The sequence below is a fragment of the Hesperophylax consimilis genome, chromosome 16 (assembly GCF_061612785.1).
Source record: "Hesperophylax consimilis isolate HC1 chromosome 16, BYU_Hcon_1.0, whole genome shotgun sequence".
Lineage (NCBI taxonomy): Eukaryota > Metazoa > Arthropoda > Insecta > Trichoptera > Limnephilidae > Hesperophylax > Hesperophylax consimilis.
The window spans coordinates 6885819-6912002 of NC_142851.1; the positions used below are offsets into that span (position 1 = coordinate 6885819).

General features: G+C 34.9%; 2 protein-coding genes and 1 long non-coding RNA gene across 3 annotated transcripts in view; 1 reads left to right on the top strand and 2 right to left on the bottom strand.

The window, feature by feature from the left end:
• On the bottom strand, positions 1 to 6555 carry LOC149416609 (uncharacterized). Its single transcript, XR_016303434.1, has 4 exons — positions 6080 to 6555; positions 5071 to 5198; positions 3730 to 3804; positions 1 to 1084 (listed from the first exon to the last, which is right to left on the bottom strand). It is a non-coding gene; the product is annotated as an uncharacterized LOC149416609 (long non-coding RNA).
• A 1017-nt stretch (positions 6556 to 7572) lies between these two features.
• On the top strand, positions 7573 to 14334 carry LOC149416610 (uncharacterized). The gene is made up of 4 exons (XM_089641424.1): positions 7573 to 7836; positions 8906 to 9250; positions 11433 to 12906; positions 13707 to 14334. Exons 1-4 carry the CDS (start codon positions 7658 to 7660, stop codon positions 14025 to 14027), a joined length of 2319 nt encoding a protein of 772 aa, XP_089497550.1. The 5' UTR covers positions 7573 to 7657; the 3' UTR covers positions 14028 to 14334.
• Positions 14335 to 20335: 6001 nt separating this feature from the next.
• LOC149416611 (uncharacterized) overlaps positions 20336 to 26184 on the bottom strand; it is a 70880-nt gene continuing 65031 nt past the window's right edge. The window contains exons 9-10 of the mRNA XM_089641283.1: positions 25390 to 25623; positions 20336 to 23377 (exon numbers count right to left, since the gene is read on the bottom strand). Coding sequence (XP_089497409.1) covers positions 20367 to 23377; positions 25390 to 25623 — 3245 coding nt within the window. The 3' untranslated portion in view covers positions 20336 to 20366. The remainder of the gene's footprint in view (positions 23378 to 25389; positions 25624 to 26184) is intronic.

A 26184-nucleotide genomic window follows, 5' to 3' on the forward strand; every position in this document is an offset into this window, starting at 1 on the left:
GCACTTTGATTTCCACATCTATATGGTCTATACCATATTTTAAGCTTGATAACACCTTAAACAATTATTTTAGTTTTTGTTATATCTCTGCTTACTATGCAGATTTCTGTGTTGGGAACTCTTAACTGATAAAGTAAAAGATTCTTTACAATAATTGCGTGTATTTACATTACAATAAATAAGTTTGAATTTAGCTACACTGTTCATTACCCGAGGGTTGGTAATTCTCTGTTTCTAGAAGCTTGAAGTCTGACAAGGATACCCCACAGGCAATTGCTACACTCTAGCGACATCTGTCGGACTCTGGAGTAAGCTTTCTGACTAGTGCCATCTATCGCTTGAATACCCAACTTATTACCATACATCACAGTTTTATAATTTTTTTTTCCTTACTAATTCAGATTATATTCTAATTTTATTTTTATTATTTTTAGGTCTCAAAGGGTTATTTTTATTAGTAAGGATAAACAACCTATCACCTAAACAATTGTTTTATTTAAAAATGTATTGATTCACAGTGTAACATGCATAAATAAAAAGATTTCATAAAAATAATAACGGTTCTCAGTCCAAGCAAAACAGCCAAAACGGGATCTGTAATTTTATTTAGAGTATTTGTTGCTGGAGTAGAGTTTGCTTAAAAAATAGACACTATGAGGAATATCCTTCACAAGCGATACGCAGAATATGGTGCAAATTTTTTTACGAAATCAGGAGATATTGATTTTTTTATTCATATTCCTCATGAGGAACTACTCAGAAGGTATTGAAAGGGTTAAAAAGTAAAAAAAATGATAAAATAATTTATTAAAAAACATATTATATGTTTCCGGCTTTCAAGCGTTATTTGTCGTCGTTTCAATATTATTTGAAAATGGGAAGGCGAATTTATGGAATAATATCAAATATCAACTACTTTTTGGTTTGGTGAATATTAAATGAAATTATTTTTAATTGAAGATATATTTTATTTGATTTAAAATATTGTTTGCTGTCAAGATCTGCTAACTTTTGTTTTGCTATCCAGAATTTGTTCCATTTCCTGATAAATAATTTGTAAACATTTTAATCTGGGCTTGGTATTCTGAAAGCAAAAACAAGTAGTTTTAATTATTAAAAATTATAAGTAAACAATCATAATTAGGAAAAAAATTATTTTGAATGTTATACCCAGCAATGTAATATATCGTTGAAGAAGCAGATAATACTAATAAATCCAAACGAAACATGAAACAGAACAAGACAAAGAAAAATAAAAAGATAAAAAAACAAAACAAAATTGGAATCTAGAACACAGGATCTCTTGTCCATACCGGGACAGGTGTCTTAAACTACCCAACCTTTACGACCTATTTATTAATTGTCAATTTGTTTGGCAACTACCCTTTTTAACCTGTCCGGTGGTACGACCGTACAGGTACGGTGAGAAAAAAATTCCTCGTAAGGAGTATGACCGTACCCGTACGGTTGCGCCTAAAATTAATTAATTATTGAATTTCTTCCGGAAAACCGATAGTTACTGCCATCTAGGGACAATTTGTCATAACTTGCTAAAGTTTTTAGCGATTTAGGTACATTACCAACGGAGTTATTCACAATTAAAATATTTCGTGACGTCACCGTCTGGTAGTCGGTGGTAAACAACATTTTTATTGCGAGCGACGTCTTTTGTGAAGTGAAATTTGTGGTTTTTGTTTGTTTTTACACTGAATAACCTAATCATCTTGCATTAAAAATTACCTCACGTGTTTGGATGTGAATATTTATTACATATATTGTACCGAAAGTGTTTGTTTTCAGTTTGAATACAGTTTTTGACAGTTTGAACAAAATTCAATAGTGAATCTGAGTGCTGTGAACTATTTGAAATATTATTCGTTATACTGTTATTATCATTGACATTTTATTATTTTAGGTTATTAATAATTTGGACAGTGTTTTACTGTGATTTGACTTTGTGATTCGTATTGATAACTTGTTCAATTTAAATATCTTACTTTTATAAAAAATGGTTAACCCTTTGAATGAACAAGACATTGCTGATATTTTAATCGAAAGTGAAGATGAAGATGTTTAAGAGGATCTTCATTCGGATAGCTCATCCGACGAATCTGATACATCTGATGAGGATGAAACTCTCCCTAGTTGTTCAATATCCAAAAAGAGAAAAGTTGATCATCGTAAATGGGATCAGGGTAAGTTTACACCCATTATTCATGAATTCGATTCAACTAACTGAAATGAAGTCTTTGAATTCGAACAATCTCATGGCGCTGAAATGGCACGATAAAAGGGATGTACTTATGCTTAGTAACATACATAAAGATGCAATGATTGTTACTGATAAAATTGACTTCTCCACGGGAGAAAATAAAATAAAACCAGAGGTAGTTTTAGATTATGCCAAGAATATGGGAGCTGTTGACAAAGTGGACCGCATATTGGGCTTCGCAAGCAGTTCCAGGAAGTCTCTAAAATAGTATAAGAAAAATTTTTCTGATTGATAGACATTGGAACACTAAATGCTTTCTTTTTGCGTCGTTTGAAAACGCAAAAGGTTTTATCATTTAACAAATTCCGGGAAAACTTAGTGTCTCAAATGATCGAAAAATATCACACGCCAAGGCCGGCATCATCTGGAGGAAGGAGAGTAGTGGATCAACCAACTCGCCTTTTAGGAAAACATTTTCTCCGTCTTGTACCAGAAACTGCAGCCCAAGGAAAGTGAACTCAATGACAACGCTATGTGTGTAGACATACAGCAGTTCGAGCTCAAAAAAGAAGTGACACGAAATATATGTGCACCGACTGCAATCTTGCATTTTGCGTATATCCATGTTTCGAAGACTACCATACGAAAAAGCAGTATTAGTTAGTGAAGACAATTTTATTCCTAAGATAGTGTACATAATAATTAGATTAGTGTTTTTGTTATCGTAATTATTGGCATATACATTGTGTACCTATGTTGAATTTTTATAATGAAAATACAATAGTGCAAGTGTAAATAATAATACGTATATGTAAGTGTGTGAAAAAAGTTGTTCTTCCCCCCTTGATCCCCTTGGCATTATTAAAATTGTGGTAAGTGAATCTGATTTTTATTAAGTAAAAACAAAAATCTGCTCCGATTTCGATGGTTGGCGATTTCTGCAAAATTCATTTTATTTTTTCCTTCTAAATAGCTTATTATTTGTTTTTTAGTGCCAGTTTGTAAGGATTTTTTTATTGTTTTTTTATACTCTACGAGGTGACATTTATTTTTTTCTATATTTTGATTGTTGAAAAAACTCCCTCCAGCGGGACCGTTTTCTTTCCAGAAACTCACCACCGGACAGGTTAAGTATCCCATTTAAATAAAAATCGGATATGTTTATCCGAGACACTATCTAGGTTACAAACCAATTTCATTAGAAACTTTGTAATCATTCAAAAAAGGTAGATGCCAAACATTTGGAAAAATTAGTTGCAAGATGATATTGTTAATTCTGAAGTTGAAATATGATATTGACAAATATGACGTTAAGACGCCTGTCCCGGTAAAACAAGAGATCCTGGGTTCGATTCCTAGTTGTGACCGTTATTTTTTTATTTTTCTGTGTCTTGTTCTATTTCATGTTTCGTTTACATTTATTAGCATTATCTTCTTCTTCAATTATAATTATATTATCTTGATAATATTGGCGTAATCCAAACAGTTTAAATAAAATTGCGAATGTTTCAAATTACCTTAAATAGTGTCACAAGGGATGTTTTTTGCGAGTCATCTTTTACAATGACGGTTAAAATATAAATTATACTATGCTGAAAAGAAAAAAAATATATTATTCTAATACATATTAAAAAGTGTTGGTTGTTAGGGGTTCTCCACTCTAAACATTAAAGTCACTGATGCAATAAATGTATTGTAATTATTACAGCTACTCCAATGACGTTACAATATATATAGATGCGCTGTAGAAATCTCAAAGTGGCAAGCCAAAAGCAGGACGATTGTATGGCTTTCGATTTTGTAGTTTTAGTACTAAACTGCCATGTGTTGCATAAGGTTGTGTGCTATCTCTAATTATATTGCATTCAAAAAGTGACAAAATGCCCTCAAAAGTGAGATAGCGAACGTAGCAACACATAAGTATAAGACGGACAACCTAGTAGCAGTAGGTTGTCTCATACAGTATTCTGTGCTAGTCTTATAGTGTAAGCGAGTAAGCATATCTTGTTATCTCAGTCACACCCGTGATGTAGAATGCAGTATTCGACGAAAATATGAAAACTCCACCGCTATCATTTATTTCGTTCATATGCACATATTCTTTGAATATCTATCTATATCATACATGAACAACGTCTGAATTAAGAAATTACTGGAAACATAAGAGTGTTTCTTGCTTGCCACATTTTATCTTGAGTTTTTGAGACAATAACGAGTCTAGATGTTTGCTATTCGGTTTAATTCCATGAACCAAAACGGACATCTATGTAATTTAAAAAATATTTAGCCACAAATACAAAACAATTTAGTAGCTGTACATGAGGTAGGACAATATTACTCAGGCTCTGATGCTCTAGTTTTGCATAATTGTTAGAAGCAGGTATAGTAGAAGTCGTCATGCTAATAAGAACACGCCTGTACTGGACACCTAGGCCAGTGACATGGACTGTAAAATGCTGGTTTTCTCTCGAGAGTACCTTGGGTAAGGATTTGCAATGAAACACAACTTCGCGAATGTAGTCAGACAACTGACTGATTTGGCCAGTTGTTTGCGTATTTGTTGTGTTAAAAATCAACAGTTTCTACATGTGTTAATGTGCAGCAATTATTCTTATCTCTAAACAGAAATGCATGGAAAATGCAACATAGCGCCGAAAATTAATAACTAAGGTCCCACAGTTTTGTCGTGCGAGTAATTCATCCTTTAATATGGCACGTGTATGATGATTTAAAATAATATCAAGATTAGTCATCCAGAACAGATAAACAATTATTTTAATTTTGTAACATTTTAGGTAATCCATCTGCTGTCCGGTACGGTACAACACCTTTAAACTAATACTCAATAATATAATCACCATGTGAATGACTTCATTAATGATAATCCCGTCAATAGTCTGCCAGTGAATAAAGTCATTTTTCTCAATTTTAAAACCATATTCGGTTGTGTACTGTATTCCAACAAAGGGAATTATTAAAACTGTTTCTGAAATCAAACATAGTTTTAGATTAATTCAACATAAATTAGGTAGTTTTCATCTGATAGGAGTCATATTTTTTTCTTATAAATTATATTCACTAAAATGCACACATGTATCTACAATGTGTTATGTTCATTTTTTTAAATTTTTTGTTATCTAAATTTTTAAACGTTTTTTGACTCTGTATCATACAGTAAAGCTTGTAAAATATGAAATCATGTAAAGGCCCATCAGGGCGTTTATTATTAATAAATAAATAAATTATCACCGGTGCAACAATCATTTTAAACATTTTTGTTTTCTTAATTTGAACAGTCCAGAGGCAGTAGTACTAACACAAACGGCACAATCGCATTGCCCGAGGAAGACATGGCACGATCAAGTGAATCAGATACTTGAGTCGGGCCATGTCAAGAGTCAGAATAATAGAAGAGTATGCAGTATTCACCATATCTGCCGATGTAAATACATAGTTGTTTCTTATTCTGTAATTAATTTATGTAAATACATATTCTTCCTTCTTCTTCTGGCGTTAGTAAGATTAGATTGTTAATATTAATTTTAGTTGTAAGTTGCTAAATATGTAAATACTCGTATATATGTCGTTAAGATAGTAGTTATAGGCCTTAGTCGTAAGTCACTAGATATAAGTCTTAGAGATAAGTCAGTAGTTCTAGTATTAACTATTTAAGAAATATATTTGTACAGCGCCCTTGAGGTGATTTCTCACGAAAACGGCGCTATATAAATTAGCCAAATATTATTAAAAATTATTATTATTATTGTAATGAAGTTGTGCGTAAGTACTAAGAAGCGGAGTAAGGAAACTTTAGCATAAAATGGAGTTTACATTGATATTCTACTGATTATTTATTAAATTTGTTACCTTTTCTTACATTACAGTATTCAATGTAAATTGAAATGGCCAAAAAGCACGCCGTGAATACATAGTATGCTGAAATATCGCAATTCAAGTGTCGGAGAAGGATGAAAAACGCCGGTAGCAGAAAACTAAGATATAGCTTGTTTTTAACCTCCTTTTTGTATTTAACTGTGAACTGACATCCATCCAAGGCACTACCTATCTTTTTGTTCGTTAATGTTATTGGTTTAGCGTCAATATTCACATATTCAGTGGTAGAGCTAGCCATTTGATATATTGGAGGAACTAAATCATCTCGAAAATTGCCCGAATCAGGAGAGGGTCACAAAAAAAAATATTGTCATTATCAATCTGACAATAATGATCTGTCAAAAAAGGAGATGTTTATTATTTTTGCCATAGATTTTTATTTTATCTATGTCCTGATATTTAGCTATTCTAGATTTAGCTCCTCAGCCTGTGAGCTGTGAGGTATCCATAGGTACGGGTACCTATTCAGAAGGTCCAACCACGCTTCGGAGCGACGGTACCACGCCGCTCTAGGCCGCCACGCAGAAAAGTCTCACAATAAACTGCGCTGTAAACCATTACCTTACTTTTGGACTTTACTTTTTTTGCGCGGCGGCCTAAGGTCTGGAATTGTGCGCGGTACTGTCACTCCGAAGTGGACGTGCAATAGATGCTCAAAAGGCCGGCCCAATATTGTCGATGGCTATTTTTGACATCAACGATGTTGTAATATATAGAGAATTTTCCCAACACGAGGGGAAATAAAAGTGCATTTAAAAAATTAAATAAATCCGAGATTTTAAAAACAAATTGTATGTATCCCTGAAATGTTTATATGACTGTGTGTGTTGTTTATAAAAGCTTACTATCAAAAAAGACGTAAATGCATGGTCAGTATAAAGTTGTCTGGTGAAGTTTATTCGAATTTATGTATTTAATATTTTTTACATTTTAAGTTTGCCAGTAATGTAGGCCTCACTGGGTGGCTTGTATGTGTACTTGTATTTATTATTTATTTATTACTTGTACTTCCTCTATTTTCAAATACAATCTTCAAAACTGAGTTTGTGTCAATTAAATTTTTTTATTGGGGATGTGTCGTGTACTGTATCGTAGGATTACTAACTGCTGGGTTAGAAGAGAAAGCGGGCGGGTGTTCCAAACTGTTTCGAATCAATGAGAACTTCTATCCGTGTGTTCGAATATGTACATTTTATTTATTTTATTATAAGACACAATAACTTTACCTATTTTACAACATTATTTGATAATGTAGGCCTCACAGTCTTCAATGAGTGATTTACCCGTGCTGAGGCCCCCATTCAAACATTTGAAATGATTTGCATGTAGTCAGTGTTTAATTGTAAAAAAATATTGTAGCGGTAATCGAGTCTAGACAAATTAATTTTCTCCTAGGGAAAAATTTCTCATCGCAAATCGCAACACCTTATGATAAAAATAACTTAAATAACCTATAAAAGGCCGAAAGTCAATGTTTGTGTGTTCGACTCCATAAATCGGTTTCGTTTTAAATTATGTGGATAATAATAGTAAACTACGCGAGTTTTTAAAATGACGAGCATCATCAAGTTTACCTTGAAAGAGTTAAATACTCTGGTAAACGACGCGAATTCGTGTGTTTCGAAGAAAAGTGTGACCCAAAATATAGCTTTTCAGCCATGGTGCCTGTCAAATATGAAGGATTCCGTGGAAAAAATTTTGGACTATAAGATTGGGAAATTTGACAAAGAGTACGTTATATTCCTTATTTATTAAAAAAACAAAACAGAACTAGCAATATTCTTATTTTATGACTTTCTCACACATATTTATCGTGATTAATTTAGTTATTGTAAGTGATAAATCAACCGCTTTTGTTTATCAACAATATTGCGACATCAGTATGTAATTCCTCATAATGATGAATTGCATACTGATGTTGCAATATTCTTCCCGACTAGGCAAATGGGGTGGAAGTTATGCTGGATCATAAAGATGGACTGTGGCGAGCCAAAATGAATTTTTAAACTCATCTTAAATTAGGTAATTATTTCCCTAACTGCAGCACTTTTAGGCACAGATAAAGTAAAATACATTTTGTTTTTTTATCAATTACTACAAGAAACAACTATTTACATGCACAAAGTAGGTTCTTAGTCAGGGTTAAATAATTTATGCATATTATTGAAATGAAACTTTCTTTTATTCACTCCATACTAAAGTCCAAAATGGCGACAAAGGGATCGTTTTATAGGGTGAATTGTGAACTTTGATTGAATAAAAATGTAATTATAATGCATCTTTAACCATCCATCTCGACAAAGATAGTTGTTTCTTGTAGTAATCGAGTTGAAACAAAGTATAATTACCATAATCTGTGCCTATCAAAAGTGTGGGGGTTAGGAAATATTTACCAGCATTTAATGCAGTATTTTCCATTTTCTAACTAATTTTAAAAAAATAAAAATTTGCCTATTAACCGTGTCCCACTTTTCTGTATATCATCAATTATTATCAACATTATATTAAAAAATGCAAAATTACTTTTTTCGACTTTCTTTTAAAACTATGCACGCACCATGATTTGAATCGACAAAAAAAATGTTTTTACCAATCACCTCTCCCTTTGTACAAAGTTTGGTAACAGCGCTTAAAAATATAAAAGAAAGTCGAAAAAAGTAATTTCATATTTTCTGTATACGCGGTGTCATAATATATGCGACGATATTTACTTTATTAAGTAATTTTCCTCTTACTCTCTTGCGCATTGCGTAGGTTTGCTTATTTACTCTATATTAATACTTTTTTTAAACTTTTCAGCTTAGACGGAATCATTTTGAGTTACAAGAATGTTAAAATTCTGGATGACCTTTGTGCCATTCGTCAGGATAGCTCCGAGATATACTCGGACGTTCAGGCGGACCTGTTTGTGTTCCAGCCACGCGTAGGGGCGACCCTTCACGGTGTCATCAACAAGACCAGTGTCACCCACCTTGGGATATTGGTGCATCGGGTGTTCAACGTGGTCATCCCGCGGCCGAGTAACGAACCGGGAAATAAATGGATCGGGGCGCAACTGTCTGTCGGACAAAAGATCTCTTTTAAAATTGTTGTGCTCGATCTCTTTGGTGCACTGCCATACATTCGTGGATGCCTCGATGAAAAGTAAGTCATTTTATTAACTTTCTTTTTTTTTTAAAATTACTTTTGAAGGGTATAACTTTTAATGTAATAATAATAATATTTGAATGATTTGTATACCGCCGTTTTTGTGCGAATTCACCTCAAGGGCGCTGTACAAATTTATAATACATTTCTACAATGAACTATGTTATTACTAACTATATATGGAGACTTAAAATAGTTCAAAGATTGATAATTAAAGTAATATTGAAAAAACCATCCAAATTTTCTACCGAGATTCTCTTTTCAATATTCAATGTACCCACAATAGACAATATATATAAAAAATATTCAATTCTACAAATTTATAAAGAAATACAGTTAAATAACTTACAATTCAATTCATCAGCAAGATATCAAAAAACTATCAAAATCCCAAAACTCAATACAAAGCACACACAAAATACCTATCTCTATCTAGGTATAACATATTTTAACATCCTTCCATTATATTTAAAAAATATTGAAGATATTCAGGAATTTAAAATAAAATTAAAAAATTACCTAAAACTACTATAAAAGTCCATATCTTACTCTTATTATTATTTCCTTCAAATCATGAAACTGTATTATTGATAAATCTTGCCTATTTCTTACTTATCCCTTTGGTTTTGCAAATATATTATTTACTTACTTACATGATTCCATATAATTGAGCTAGGATTCACTCACCAAACACAAGAGCCTCGTCTCTTTATGGTGAGGAAAAGCTATTATTATTTACCTTTATAACACTGTATAATATGTATAAATTGTATATTTATTGTAAAAAACATACAAATATTAAATAAAAATAAAAAAAAAAAAAAAAATAATATACAGTACAATACTTACCTGGTAGGTAACTTGAGATTAACACTTAATTAACATTAGATGCAGGATTTAGGACATAATTGGAAAATTGGATATAACTGGACTTTCTCTCAGGAATGGTATATTTAATTTAAGGGTATGACAGCTTAAAAAGGTAGGTTTTTAGTTTAGACCTGAATTCTGTTGGACTTTTTATGGATCTTAGTTCCGGAGGGAGTTTATTCCAAGCCTTCGGCCCTGATACTCCGAAAGCGCGATCACCAAACTTAGTATTTGGCTTGCGTTTAGGTTCCATCAGTCTGCCTACAGCTGCTGATGTTGCTGACTGCCTCAGACCAGTGTTTGCCGGGACGCATAGTTCAGAGATGTAGGGTGGGGCCATTTCATTGATGGATTTAAACACCATCCAGCACAATTTGTACTGGATTCTGAAACATTAAACGGAACAAGACGTAGAAAAATTAAAAGGTAATGGTCTCAACTGGGAATTAAACCCAGAATATCTGTCTTACTGGGACAACGCTTCTAACCACTTGTCCATTGGGACCTAATTATTTTGCATCTTTATTGTCGAGCTCTAATTTCAAATTCAGAATTAACGGTATTATAATTCAACTAATTTTTATACCGAGTGGTTAGAGGCATTATCCCATTAAGACAAAGATCCTGGGTTCGATTCCCAATTGAGACTGTTACCTTTTTATTTTTCAATGTCTTGTTCCGTTTTGTTTAGATTTATTAGTATTATCTTCTTCAATGATAATTTTATCAGCTTTTTAAAATGTCTTAATGGCATTATAACCAGCGCTGTTTGGAATAACAAAAACCTTTCCTCCAAAACATAGAACTGAGTTATGAAGGATTGAAACTAAAAATTACTAAATATCCACAAATAGAATAAAGAAAGTGGGTTAGGCTGTTGTTGTTTTGGAGTAAAATGGGTAATGATGCATACCCTGTAGAGAGCAACAACAGCCCAATCATTATTGGGCTGGTATTATAATATGAAATATACATTGCAAAATGATGTCAAATTGAAATACGGGGTTGGGCATTTGTTGCATTTATAGTTGGAATACGGGGTTGGGCGTTTGTTGTATTTATAGTTAAAGAAGAGCTGATTTCAAATATGTATGTTAGTCAGTTTCAATTGAATTGCAGATTACACTTTTGTTGCTCTAAACAGATCATTTGTCCAACTCATCTTTCGCAAATTATCTTCTCTCTTAAATTGAAGGCACAATATTGGTATTTTACAAAATTTCTTAAAGTTTTTAATTTATTATTTTTATTGCATGTGCTTGTGAGTTGTGTTCCAATGAATGTTTGATAATCCTTGCTTTTCTTTTAGCTCTTTGCCTATCGAAGATTTGGATAATCCTCAAACCAGTGACGAGACAGATGATCTCGTATCTCATGTCAATTTTGCTGGAACGAAACCAAAATCTGCCAAAACTGTGAATATTGTTAAAAAGAGTCCCAAAAGTGTCTCCAGTCCGTATTCATCGTCCTCTGATAAAACGCTGAAAGCAGAGCCGGTCACAAAAACGGAGAAAAATAATAAAATAATTCCTAAAAAGTATGTGGATTCTGATAGCGACAGCATATCCGATGTTGACGAAGAACTAATGCAGACGCAGACAAGCTTGATTGAAAAGATCATGTCTCTTGATAAATGTCAACGGGCTTCAGGAGTTAAACCGTCCTTTGCCAAAAACTCTATCGGAATTAAAAAAATAGACAAAACTAAACCTGCCAAAACTAGCTTTGTTGACGTGCGAAAACTGAAAACTATCAAAAACCTTAATAAAACAAGTGAAAACATTAACTCTAAACAAGATGAAACAACTAAAAGTAAAGAAACAAATTATCTCCATTCTAAAAGTATTGCAAGCCCGGTGTTGGATAATAAACCTAGCAGAATTAGTGATGATTTTGAAAATATATCCGTGATCGCAAAGTCTCCAATAAAACGCAACACTCTTGACGATTCAACTTTGATTGTAGCATCCCCAAAAAAACTAACTTCTCTAGATGAGTCTTCTGTGATTAAGTCACCAAAGAAACCTAAATCTTTAGATGTGAAAGTCTCCAAAAGAAAGACAAAAATTAATGGGAATCAGAATAATAACAACATAAGTTTAGAAGTCAAAAATACTACCGGGGATTCATTGGTTACTACTTCAACTCCGTTTCCAAACTTACTTGAGAAAACAAAGAAAAGCAGTTCGCAGAAGGAACATAATGATGTAGTGGAGATTAAAGACTCGAAAAAGAAATTGAGCTTTTCAAATGCTTCATCTGATAATCTCGCTGTGCACAGCTCAAGTGATGCCACGTTAGAATCTAACGAAATCAACAGAAAGAAGGTTAAATTATCTAAAAAATCTAAGCATATTTCAGATTCGTTCGTGAACACAAATAATTCTTCTAAGAATGAAGATTTCGATACCGATCTTTCCCAGTCTTCTTCGACAAGCAAGAAATTGCTAAAAAAGAAAAATAAATCTATATCAGATTATGATTCTACAAGTTCTATTATCATGAATACTCCGCCAATAACCAAATCCAACATCTTCCAAAAGCACCCTGCGATTGTTGATGATATGAAAAAATCAAGAACTGAGTATGACTCAATATTGAGTGTTCCATGCGATTCATCGGTAAAAAGTAAGAAGCGCAAGAGAAAATCTTCAGACTCCTCCGTTAATATGTCGGGAATCACCTCGGATGAGACGCACCAATCTGATGTCTCCAATACTGTTTCTCATAGAAAAAAGAGGAGGAAAAACAATGAACCTGATGCACTACCACCACCACTGCAGGTTAGTTAGTTTACTTTTGTAGGTAACCAGATCTTAAGAGCCAGGTACTTTCCCACCTTCCTCCTCCCCTTTCCCTCCCCACTAACTTCACCCACACAACATACCCCAATTGGCGATGCAATAGTCTCACTGGCTTTAGACGGTTGGGAGCAGTTGTGACAAGTCTCCTGTCTCCAGAGGACTATTAATCTTTTAACTGCAACTGATGCACAAGTATGTGATTTGTGACCTGTACGTCTGTCACAGAGTGTTCACAGAATGTATAGGTCAATAATTCTTCATCCAGGAATTTGAATAAACATATTTGGTTAAGAAAGACTATCCATGCAGCCATGTTATTGATGATAGTGTTTTTGGATTGACGTAGTCTGCGACACAGGCTTCCCATGGTGGCTGAGAAAGAATGCACTCGATGAAGTACGATGGGGATTCGTTGAGTACTATGTTTTAACCTTTGCAACGCTGGCCGTTTCAACGCATTCTATCCAATCAAGTGATCAAGCGTGTTTTGTTTGTTTTGCAATGATCTATTCCATCAATTAATCAAGCATGTTTTCACTGTTTTGCAATGATCTATCCCATCAATTAATCAAGCATGTTTTGTTTGTTTTGCAATGATCTATCTCATCAAGTATTCAAGCATGTTTTGTTTGTTTTGCAATGATCTATGCCATCAAATAATCAAGCATGTTTTGACATAGAATATATGTTTTAATGAAATTTCCTGATCACATAATACATATGCGACATCCGCTATCGCCTGGATCAGGTTAATATAATATATATTATTTTTGTTCCAGGATTGCAACAGTGAAGTTCACTTTATGCCACCAGCAAGTGTGGATGGAAATTCAGACAGAGATTTCAGTTCTTCTGATCTGAAAAAACGGAAGAAGAAAAAATCCGCCTTCAGTCAAGAATCTCACAACGGTAATTCTGCCAGCACTTTGGTGAAAGTAGAATCATCTAGTGATGAAACCAGTTCGAAAAAGAAACACATCAAACGTCGTCAATCAGTTTGCGCCCAAGAAATTTTAGCACAAATAGAAAGTGACCCATCGTTATTGGACGAAATTCAAATGCTTTTAAAAGCGAGGGCTGATAAGCATGTAACCACTTGAAGGTGTAATAATGAGGTTCAATATTATATATTTTTAAGTAATGTACATAAACTATAGACATTTAAGTAAACCAATTAAGTTTAGACTAATCGTACAAGCCATCGTCATTCCATCATTATTTTCAGAAATATTTTGCTGTATGTTTTCACAGTCAAGGGTCAAAGAAAGGTAATTATTTATAGATTAAACTTGATTGAAAATGTACACTGCGGGAATCCAACACTGGAGATATGCGAAATGTGTGAATGTTAACATCCTTTCAGCAAACACTTCATTAAAGCCTAAGACACATTACGCTAAACGCATCACCGCTTATTTGGGAGTGGCCTTGCAGATTATATGAGGTGTCACAACGCTATAATCTTCTTCAAGAGAGGGGGTCAGAGTGGCCTCGCAGATTATATGAGGTGTCACAACGCTATAATCTTCCTCAAGAGAGGGGGTCAGAGTGGCCTCGCAGATTATATGAGGTGTCACAGCGCTATAATCTTCCTCAAGAGAGGGGGTCAGATCAATTGGGGAATTGCCGCGGAATATCATTTCTTTGTATGTGTTACCTTGACAGATGACAGCCGTGATCACGGCACTCCGTAAATTGATCTACTGCAGGAGAATGGATGTCGTCTGGCTAGCAGATCACGGCGTATCATCGTCTCCACGCCCACACTTATAACACATCATCTGTCAAGTGTGACGGGTCTGTATGGGATTCTATGGCGAGCGATATGGTGTTGTATAAAACTCTTTGATGCGTATAGCGTAATGTGTCTCCACCCCAATTCAATTAATTTCAGGTACCTACTTTTCAAGGTACATTTTTATATAGATTTTTACCCTATGTTTTGTAAGTCATTGTGCATTTATTTTTATTTTGTGTGTTTGTTATCCACCGGGGTAAATTTTTTTCTACTATGATGTAGCGAAGAATAAACAACTTACAGCCATAGTTAATAGAAAGAAAGGTAAATACGGCATGAAAACGTGATACGACCAAACTACACGCAATACCTAAGCGGCAGAGGCAATGAAAGTTATGCCTTTGGTGTGTAGGTAGAAATAAAGACAGATTTGCAGTTTTGTGCAAACAGTTTTATACTAATAATGGTTCACTGCCCATTTCCCTTGTTTCTATTATCTATGGACTTGGTAGTGGCCAGGTCGATGGGTGAACACTGATATCTTAAGGACTGCAATATCTAGCTATTAATGTGGTTAATAAATTTTAAAAGATTTTATTTCCTGCATGTACGCAGTAAGAAATTGAGAATTGAAGAAACGAATCGATGAAGGTGTCATAATATATTTAATGTTAAAGTTCTGGTTGTCCATTCTTGAAAATCATAAGATATTGCCAAGATTTTCATTGGTGCGGGGGGGAATGGATTCATAACACCTTCATCCACTTGCGTCTTTAATTATTTATTGATTTATTTACAAACTTATTTTATCAGAGATTAATGTTGCGGAGTTGAATACTCCATATTATATACCTGGCTTGAATAATTGAGAAGATTCGGCAGCTAAAAGTAGATATTCTAATAAGAATCTGAGATAATGTTGAGTGAAATGCATTGAAGGAACCTTGGCATAAAATTTTATTGTTTGTTCCACCAATTTCAAAAACGTTTTTCTTTTGTATTTCTGCCTCCTGTCTTCCATAAAGCTGTACCTCTAATGGCGTTATTATGATTTTTTTAACAAGGTTTTATTGTTGCAAATGCTTGCCTCTGACCTCCACTAATTTCTCAAACTTCTATCTAATCAAACTAACTGTCTTTCTTTTTAAAACTTTTAATTCCAATAATCCGTCTGTCACTGCAACTCCTTTTTATGACCCTTATAAATAAATCAAGCACCGTACATTTGGTTATCGTTTAGTAACTGGACAAATGCATTGAGTTCTCACCTACTCGTCGTAGTATCAATTCCTCTGTTGGCTTCCTCCATCATGACACAAGCAATATTTGCCACTTATAATGATGGTAGTAGGAGTTTAAAAGCAAATTATTTCAGGTTATTTGTAACCCATTAATATTACACATTCGTTAATACATAGTGCATAACTGTACAAATCGCAAGTGCCTCCATTGCTGAATTTGGCAGTCTTCTCTGATCTGGTGCTCCAAAAACCTTTGACTCTGCGGTCTCTTTGATAGATTCCCTTATCTTAACATCGCAATCTTTACAGCAGAGTTGTCAGGTGGGTACGCTGTCCTTGTTCTACTGATATTTCAATAGAAGATGCTCCGAGAAACTAGTGTAATTGATCCCTTCAGCACCGGTGCATAGTCTGAAACTCGAAAACTCTGTGAGCTCAACATTTGTACATGGTTTACATTATTTGTCACATGATAATGGGTTGTTTCTGCAACTCGTTCTCGAGTTCAACAGCTTGGCTGTGGAACGATTTGCCGGTCTCTCCTATAACAACAGTATCTTCAAGTCCCATGTTCACTACTTCCTCTCCTCAAAAAGACAGCATCCACAAAGATGCCATAGAAATTATTAAAAAAAAAACATGAGAATGTTAATTTAAAAAAAAAAACTTATGGTGCATAAAAAATCTTTTGTGCGGGTGTCTTCTTATTTTATTAATTACGTTTTTATAGCAGAGGAAACATTATTTTGTGTAGCATGAGAATGCAGTTATTTTTTTTATAATTGTATGAATTATTTTTAAATTCACAATCTTTTCGTTTGGAAAAGTAAACCTCCATAGTTGCGCCATGAGAGTTCTTACTCTTCTAATTAAATTGATAGATGTTTTTATGTACTACGTTTGAAATAAATTTTAAATTGATCTCAATATCTCCCTAGTAACCATTCAGAATCTAGTCATAGCTAGATCTTAATAGCGAGGTACTTCTCAACCATCTTCCTTCCTCCTCCCGAGTTTCATACACATCCTCCAATTTTGGAGTGCCGTAGTCTCACTGGCTCCAAGCATTTGGACTCCTCTTCTTTTATTCTCGAATAAAATATTTTTTTTCACTGGAATGATCGCGTCAAACTTCTTTAAAAAAGCATAAATCTTTTTACATTCGTTTTATTTTATTATCTGATGCCATGATGTAGTAGAAAACATTAAGGATGAGTTGTTTTACAAAATTTGAAGAGTTCATAAAATTTCAAAGCTGATTTTCTGTAAAGGTTCTATTCAAGTTATGTTATTACATCACTATTGGCCAGTTGTTTCACAAAACTCCTTAGAATTGATGTTTTTTGACAAAACGTAAAGTATATATTTTTTTAACCTTTTCAGACCTGAATTAAAACTGGCAGTGTTAGGACATATTTGATGTTTGATAACAATTGGTAGAGTTATTTGAAAAATTTTCCTGTTCTATTTTTTATTTTCAATACTTTAGAAGTTATTGCTAATTTCATTTGAAATAATATTAGGTCTCAGAGGGCGTGTTTCACATAAAATGACAAATTGTACACTGTGTACAAAAAATGTAACAATTTATTTAATTAAAAAAAATTACATGACCATTGAAAAAATATTATGTATTTTCAAAAATATACACGGTCCGAATTTTTCTGTTTGCTTTATTTTTAACAGAGTTTTATGTTTATTATGTGCATAAATTTTATTTGAACATTTCTGTATCCTATTATAATATTTATTCATTATGTTTGAGGCATAATACTATTATGTATTGATTTATGAGAAATATTCCCCTTCTGAGGGAGATAAAAGGGTAGATCTATAAAAAAATATATTATTATTTTTCATAGTTTATGTGTTTTTAATGTTTTTTGAAAACCAATACGTTTTTACAAAATCACTTTATAAAATTTTATTACCTACAATACATACTTCGTAATACTTCACAAAAAATTTTTTGAAGTAACTACAATATTTATTGTTTTATTCCTGAAAATGGTCTACGGAAAAATACCCTATTTTTGACACTGTACCAATTTCTGACATATATAACACATATTACCATTTTACTAAGTGAATTAACATTCCTACACACATTTATATTAGTGAACTAACTGTACCCCGCCTTGCGTCGCTGTGGTTCAGTCTGTCTGTGGAGATAGAGTAACAATAGCGCATGTTGCTTTTACGTCCAACAGATGGCATTGTTTTTCGGGCTGATTTTTCAAAAAAGCGTGTTTTGCCTGTCACAGGTGACATCTATATTATAATATAGGTATATAAAAACCCACGTATTTGAAAGCAACGTTGTGTCAAAATTTCAAAGCAATCGGTGAAGAAATTTTGGATATTTAAGATTTTGAACAAACAAACATTTACATTTTTTTATATAGATAGATAGATTGAGAAAGTAGTACCTTTCTGCCTCTAATTCTTGCATAGTAAAGGGAGCGTTTGACCCTTAATTCTACCAAAATCATTTTTAGTATACCTCGGCACGTACTATTGTGAGATTGTGCATTTTTCTCCTTTTTTGGTGAGTAACACAACTTTTACATTCTGTGATGACACAGTTCACCAACATATTATGTATTATTTTTGTATATGTTTCATTATAGGATTCCATATTATTTATTTATTTATTAATTTTCGGGAAATCGACAGTTTACATTTATTAGCCAACATAAAACCAATTATAGATTTCCTCCTTGTGACTTTATCTCTACTGAGACAGCATAATAAGGAATGAGTAAATTAAATTTGTAAGAAAGGAATATGAAATCAAAAATTTATACAAAACAAAAGATTATATAAAACAAAACATTTATCAATACATTTATAGCCATGGAGAGAGGTTGTAGATATAAATCAAATCATAATAGAAATAAACAATAGAGACATAACATTATTCACAAACCATCGGAGAAATATTATTTTATGGACCTCTTGTTCACAACTGAAAATATCCACCTTGGATAATACTCTATTTTGAATATTGCATAGTCTGTTCAGGCAAGAATTCTGCTTAGAGTTTGTTTTGCATTGATCCACCCTGAATAGGACAGAAGAGCGTGTTGAACGCGCAGGTACATTGAATTGAATCTTATTTAGCAACTCTGGGCATTGAATATTATTGTTAACTTCTTTATATAGGAATAGTTCATCCTTAATCATTAAAAAAATAGAGGCACATATTTCAATGGATTTTTGTTGGTTTTTGAGCAGTCAAAAATTGCTACCATTTTTAACAAAGTGATCATATTTCTGACATTTATGTCAGAAAATGACACATTTTTTAATAATGTCATGTAAAATATTAGAAAATACCAGATTCACATCGTTTTTGGTATGTCAGAATTACAAACTGCGATATCAAATATTAGAAACACATTGATTTTGGTATGTCAGAAATAGGTGTTTTGTTAGCATGATACATATTGAATCATAATAAATATATCAGAAAGTGAGATTTTATTTTTTATAAACTAAACAATGTTTCCAAAATAACAACATTTTGTGTCATAATAGATCTTTGTTAATACAAAGCAAATTTTTGAGAAAAATATTGAAATTCATGAAAAAAAAGTAATGACGAAACGTGTCAGAAATAGGGTGTTACCTTACTAGACTATTAATTTATCTCTTTATGTTTATATCAACATTGTTCTTAACCCTTCCCTTACGGTTCTAGAAAATCATTTGAGCTCTGGTGCTGTGCACTCAGTACACAGGGTACCTACACATTTTCAATTTTGTATTTTTTTTTAAATTGGATAAAAATGAATAGTTTACATTTTCACTTATATAAATCATTTTATTATTAGTATGTACATAAGTAAAATATTATGTATTAGTGTTGAAAACAAGAAAAAATCATTGCTCATGAATAAAACGCATGATACATCCATTACTGCCGGCAGACCACCGGCTACTACTGATAACAATGCATCGTGACACGGTGAGTGAAACCCCATACCCCTCTCGCTCACTACCACACCATTCGGCTTATAAAAGTACACAGTTATGCATATAGGTGTATTTTATCAACAAAAGATTTTTATCTGCAGCATTCGATAAATACTTACAGATTTGAATTATTTTATCCGATACATAAATCTATTGCTGGTGCACACATAAAATATGATCTCTGCGTTTAATATATCTACAGAGATATTGTAATAATAATTATAGACTTGTTAAATCGGTAGACAGCACCAGCAAGGAAAGACTAAGTTAATATTATTGATCTGATAATATGTGCAGTTGTTCAGTAAAGGTAATTTTGTGATTAAATGAAATGGTCTACGAAATCAAACAGGGAAATTATTTCCCTCAGGGTCTCCTGTGTTGAATTAATAAATACAAATATAATAAAATTTGGTTAACATTTTTAATACATTTATACATGGATAACACAACTACGTTTATAGTAAATATTTTGCACTTAACTATATTATATTACCCGCTTGATTCATCTGAAACTGTCTACAAATATAATCGTCCTTTTTGGTTGAGGCCACCAACTCTTTACGCAGTTTTCTCAATTCCTCGAGGTACTTGCTGGGGTTTCTTTTTGTGCGCGGATAAGGGGTGGGTGCAGCCTGCCAAGTGGGAGGCAGGGAGGCCAGCTGTCTGTTGAAAGTATCCGAATACCGAGCAGAAACACTTGAAAAATATCCCGATGTCTTTTGAGTACGATCCTCCAGCCTATCTAACGAGTCGAACAGAGTCTTTTCAATGGAATCTATTTCTTTCCCGGCTGAAGCGAGTTCGTCGTCACTCGAAAAGACTGCTTCATCTAAGTCCAGATAATCTGGAATCTTTGGACTGTCTTTATTTGTTTTGATTTGCTTCTCATTATTTATTAACTCATCATTAATCATACGAGAATAACACTCTGTGTTTGTTTTGAATTGTGGTCTGTGTGATGAAGTCGATGGCTTGGAATAGTGTGCTTGTGGATTAGCATTATTGTTGTCTTTTTCATCAACAATTTGTAATGGTGTATTACAAATTGGAGAAATTGATTTGGGTGGTGTGGTGTTGCTGGGATGAGAGTCAAAAAATCGATCTTTAACGTGACTCAGTGATGTGACTAGATTGGTGGCTTCTTTTATTAAATTAGAAGTGGCTTCCATGTACTGAAGGCATTTTGTATCGTGTTCAGATGTATCAAGATTTTTGAGATGTTTATGAACGTCCGTTTCTGTTTTATCGGAAGGCACTTTGATTCTGTCATCCCAGCACCGAATGCCCATGAAATTGTTTTTTGCTGAAGGCTTTTCCGAAACAAACGAATCAGTTCTTTCAGGACTTAAAGAATCTCGGTCCATTGTGTCCCTAGGAGATCGGCGGATAGATTCGTGACTGCAGGTTTCGAATGCGTCATTATATTTCAGGTTTATCTCTGGGGAGCTGCTTCTTGCGTTAGTCGGCTCTGTGCTTTCTGTGTCGAACTTCCAAGAGACAGTTTTGGATTTTTTTCTGTGACGAGATTCGCCAGACCGTTTCGGCGATGCTTTGATATTATAAGGGTAGCTATTTTGGTCTCTTCCCATAATGATATCCTTCATGTTGATCCAACGATCATTGAAATTCGAGGAAACGCATATTCGAGGTAAAGGAACGTAAATATTCTCGAGGAAATCGGCGTTAAAATTTTCAGGAACGGAATTAGCTTGAGTTGATTTTGATTCGTAAAGGCAACCACTTTCACGACTTAGGTCGTCTGTCCCGACACCTTTATTCGCTCGTGTAGAGTCCGCTGTTCCGATTGGCGCGGAATCGGGCGGTGTAGCAATGCGCGAAGTCACGCCAGCTAGTTTTACGACTTCTCCCTTCCCGCTCGTCACGCGATCACTGCTTTGATTGATATTGGCCGGTGTTTTACTTTTGATTACGCTATTGTAGTTTGTCACTTCGGAAGGTTCACGCCCCTCGGTAGTTATTTCTCCTCGGGTTTGAGTACACTTCCCTGACACCGAATTTCCGCTTTTGATAATATCTTTCGCGTCAAGGTTTCCGGAAAAACTCGCGTGCGAAATTCGTAAAGGACTTTCCACTGAGTTATTTGAAACGATCGTTTGTGGAAAAATTCCATCTCCGCTGGCTCCGTTTTCCCCGGGGTTGTGATTGTTTAGAAGATCGGGAGTTGTACGAATCGACAGCGATCGCAAGTCTGAAGCTTTGTGACTTTCGTTCTCTAAACTATCGTCAGAAATCCCGTCTGTTTCGTTTTCAAATTGGCTACAGTCGTGAGAAATGCTAATATTTAAAACACGAGGCGATGTAGATCTATCGTTAAGATTAACTGGCGCGGGGGAGTCGCGACTGACTTTGAGGTATTTCGTAAATGACGAATATTTCTTCCTAGGCGGTGCTAATTCTTGAGTTTGAGTCGATGCCGCGTTTAACGAACGAATTTCTTCGGTCATGTTGCCACATGTTCTACTAAAAGTTAAATTAGCATGATTGCTTTTGAATTTATCGGTTTCGATGCTTTTATCAACGCTATACAAAGAGCCACTTGTCGTCCCCACGGAGGCTTCTTTGCAAAGTAACGTAAAAGCTTCGGTTTCGACACTGACGTGTCGGTAAAGTTTGTCTTCACTACTGGGAAAGGCTTTGAATGGTTCAATGTCGTCTTGAATATCGATAGCGACCTCTTTCACTCTAATCGATGTTTTTATGTCTGTTTGCGTTTCCGCAGGCACTCCTGGTCTTATCCGACGCGAGGCCCGTAGGGCTTTGTAACTGATATCAAGAAGCTTTTTCCTTGCATTGCTGCAAATTTTCAGCTCGTTTAGTGGCTTTTTGTTGATTCCTGCTGGTGTGGAGTTTGCGTGCACACTATCCTCTTTTCGTTTGGATGTGGAATACAGCCTGTCTGTGACTGAAGCCACGATAACCGCTCGTTTGTTGAACGGTTCGTAAGAAACGTGTGGTTTGCTAACATTCGCAGTTGCAGTGGAAGATTCGGCTTGATCTTTTGATATGTCATTTTCGTTGAAATGTTGATTATTTTCCTCGTGTAGTTTGTATTTATTTTCCTTCTCAGTTAGTCGACTGCTTGCAGTTTTGTTTAACCTCACTAAAGGCGTTTTTCCATTTGCCGATTTGAGTGTTCTAAACGAACTGAACTTCTCCAGAGAGGGTAACACTTCGTGGGAGCTGTATTGCCGCTTCTTATTGCGTAGAGGAGGAAGTGGGACGTCGTGGACACTTCCTGTTCTGTGAAGTCTTGGACCAAACAGTAAATCCTCCGCCTGACTGGAATGAATGTTGGAAAGTGTAGAAGGAATGCTGGTATTCCCAGAAAGCGTATCATTGCTATTGACGCTCATACGAGACGAAGCCAATGAATTGAGAGAGTCTCCACCCTCGTTTTCTCTTTCTGGTTTACCCGCTGTGCCTTCTTCTTTGATTGTGCAATCTGACATTTCACTGACATCGTGCAAGTCTTCGTTTGACTTTGAATGATCCTGGCTCTCCACTTCTTTAGCATCAAACGACACCTGCAAAAACAAATTACGATGAGAATCCACAATAAGGACTGATTTTTCTGGCGATATAGAACCTGCAACTTATTCGAACAATCCGTTTTAGATCATTCGCTCACAAGGGGGATCTTAAAAAGCGGGCATTAAAACCAGGCTATCTAGTACAGTCGATCGATAATGTCGGTAACTTGTCATTGTTCACGGGCACGACTGCAGATTGCACACTAATAAACAACGGCTCACAATGACTAAGTGTTCTTAATTTATTCGACGTGAACTGTTGTTTGTACGTTAGCGATCTGCAGTCGTGCTCGGGAACAATGACAAGTTATCGACACTATCCATAAATCTATTATTAATATCAATTAATCATGCTAAATACCCAAATAGGGTATATACATATAGGTACAAAAAACGTCACTCAGAAATTAATGATTCCTAGAAAAATACTCTGTTCATAATCGGAGTGATTTTTAAAAATTACATTTAGCGAAGTTTTTGAGGCTGCCATTATTGGCTGGTACAGGGTTTTCCAATAAGAGGTATTATTTTGAATAGCCCACTATTTCGGTAGATGTTACTTTTGAAGCTGTCATTTTTTGACATTTGACAAGTAGAAACTACGCCATTAATAAAAATGGAACGATACACGCTTCAACAACGCATTGAAATTATTAAAATTCACTTGAGTGAATCAAATGCAAATCATCTTGAGTGATGAGGCCCATTTCCACCTCGGTGGCTTCGTCAACAAGCAAAATTGTCGCATCTGGGGCTCGGAAAACCCAAGAGTTATTGTTGAAAAGCCTCTATCCTCAACTTGTGATTGTTTGATGCGGTTTATGGTCCGGCGGAGTCATTGGACCTTACTTTTTCGAAAATGAGGCTGGAGCAACAGTTACGGTGAATGGATTGCGCTATCGAGAGATGATTTAATTATATAATTTAATTTAATTATATAATTTAATTTAATTTTATAATTCTAATGATTTTTTATGGCCGGAATTGGATGGTATTGATCTGGACAACGTTTACTTTCAACAAGACGGCGCTACGTGCCACACAAGCACCGAAACCATTGATCTTTTACGATTGAATATCAAAATAACACCTCTTATTGGAAAGCTCTGTAGAAGAATCTTAGGCTAGCGCCACACTTGACGGAAATTCCGTCGCGGATCTTCCGCTGGAGTCAATCCGTTACCATACGTTGCAGCCACACTGAATATTCAGTGGCGGATTATCAGTCGACTGCAAACGCTTATACAGCGTGGTCGTAATGGATCCGATAGAAGTGATAGCTATTTATGAGGCATTAGAAGAAGAAAGAAAAAGAAAGCGTAAATATTGGGTTCATCCCATAAATACTCTTCGACTAGAAATTGGGCAATTTCATGCCTTGTATATGCAACTAAGAAACTATCCAGATAAAGTATTCGAATAATATCGAATGTCCATACAATCATTTGATGTATTGCTGAATTTAACCAAGGACTATATTACCAAGCAAAATACAAAACTTAGAACGGCTATATCTCTCCCAAAGGCAAACTCTATTTTGCACTTCGATAATAAATCTTTCAGTGTCGAACATCCTGTGCGTTCGTCGTCGCCGCGTGTTATCCGCCGAATGTGGCGCGATGCATACAACTACTTGGAATGCCACTTTGCCGATCTTCCGCCGACGGAAGATCGGTGCGCGGAGGACGGAACAGACGCGAGTGTCGGCGGTCCGCCACGGAGCGACCGATCGTCCGCGACGGAACGACCGATCTTCCGCGTAGTGTGCCCGCTATTTGTAATTTATATGCAATTACATGTATTGGCGTTCCGTCGCGGAAGTTACGCGACGGAATTTCCGTCAAGTGTGGCGCTAGCCTAACGGTTAACAAGGCTTAACTACTCAAATGAATAAAAAAATCACTGGTTCAACATTAGAGCTTTTAACACATCAAGTACTCTTCAAATCGACTGACCTGCGTGGTTTGATGCGTGAGCTCCGGCAGCGTCTTCCCTTTCCTGGCGGAGTCCAGCAGTTGCCTGAGGCGCGCCACCTCGGCCCTGAGCGCCCGCAGGCTGCGCTCGGCGGCCCCCCTGGCTCCCCGGGCCCCCGGAGTCGCGGAGCCCGGGGGGATGCGCCCAGCGCGCGAGGCCCAGCGCATGGTGTTCACGGTTTCGGCGTAGCACGCGCAGGATGGGGACACTGCTGCAATTTGGCGATTGAATTAATGGGTAACCTAACTTTTTATTTTTTTTATTTATTTATTAAGTTAAAAGAAATTTAAATTTCACTTTCTTAACTTAAATATATAACATTAAATAAATAGTTTTCTAATATTGTTCTAATAACTTAAGATTAAAAAGTTTGTTTTTAAACACATTTATACTCATTTTTTTTTTTTTTTTTTTTTTTTTTTTATTTATTGTTTTTGTGTTTAATTCGTAGAACTCCATTTAATTTTTTTATAAATTTAATTTAGATTAAATTTGATAATATTATTATTAAGTTCTGCAAGTGTTTTAGTTTTTTATTATTGTGACAGCTGTTTCGGCTTACAAGGCCATTTTCAAACTGTGGTTAGTCCACATTGAGACGACGTTTTTATACTATTTCAAATGTAAATTTTGAAGGTGCATACATTGATTTATTACTGGTTACACCGATGACATGATCTATTGTTGGTTAAACCAATCTATGTTTTCCCCTCAGTAAATGGTAATGGGTTCTTAATTATTTACTAATGACTTTATTGCTATGAATTATTTG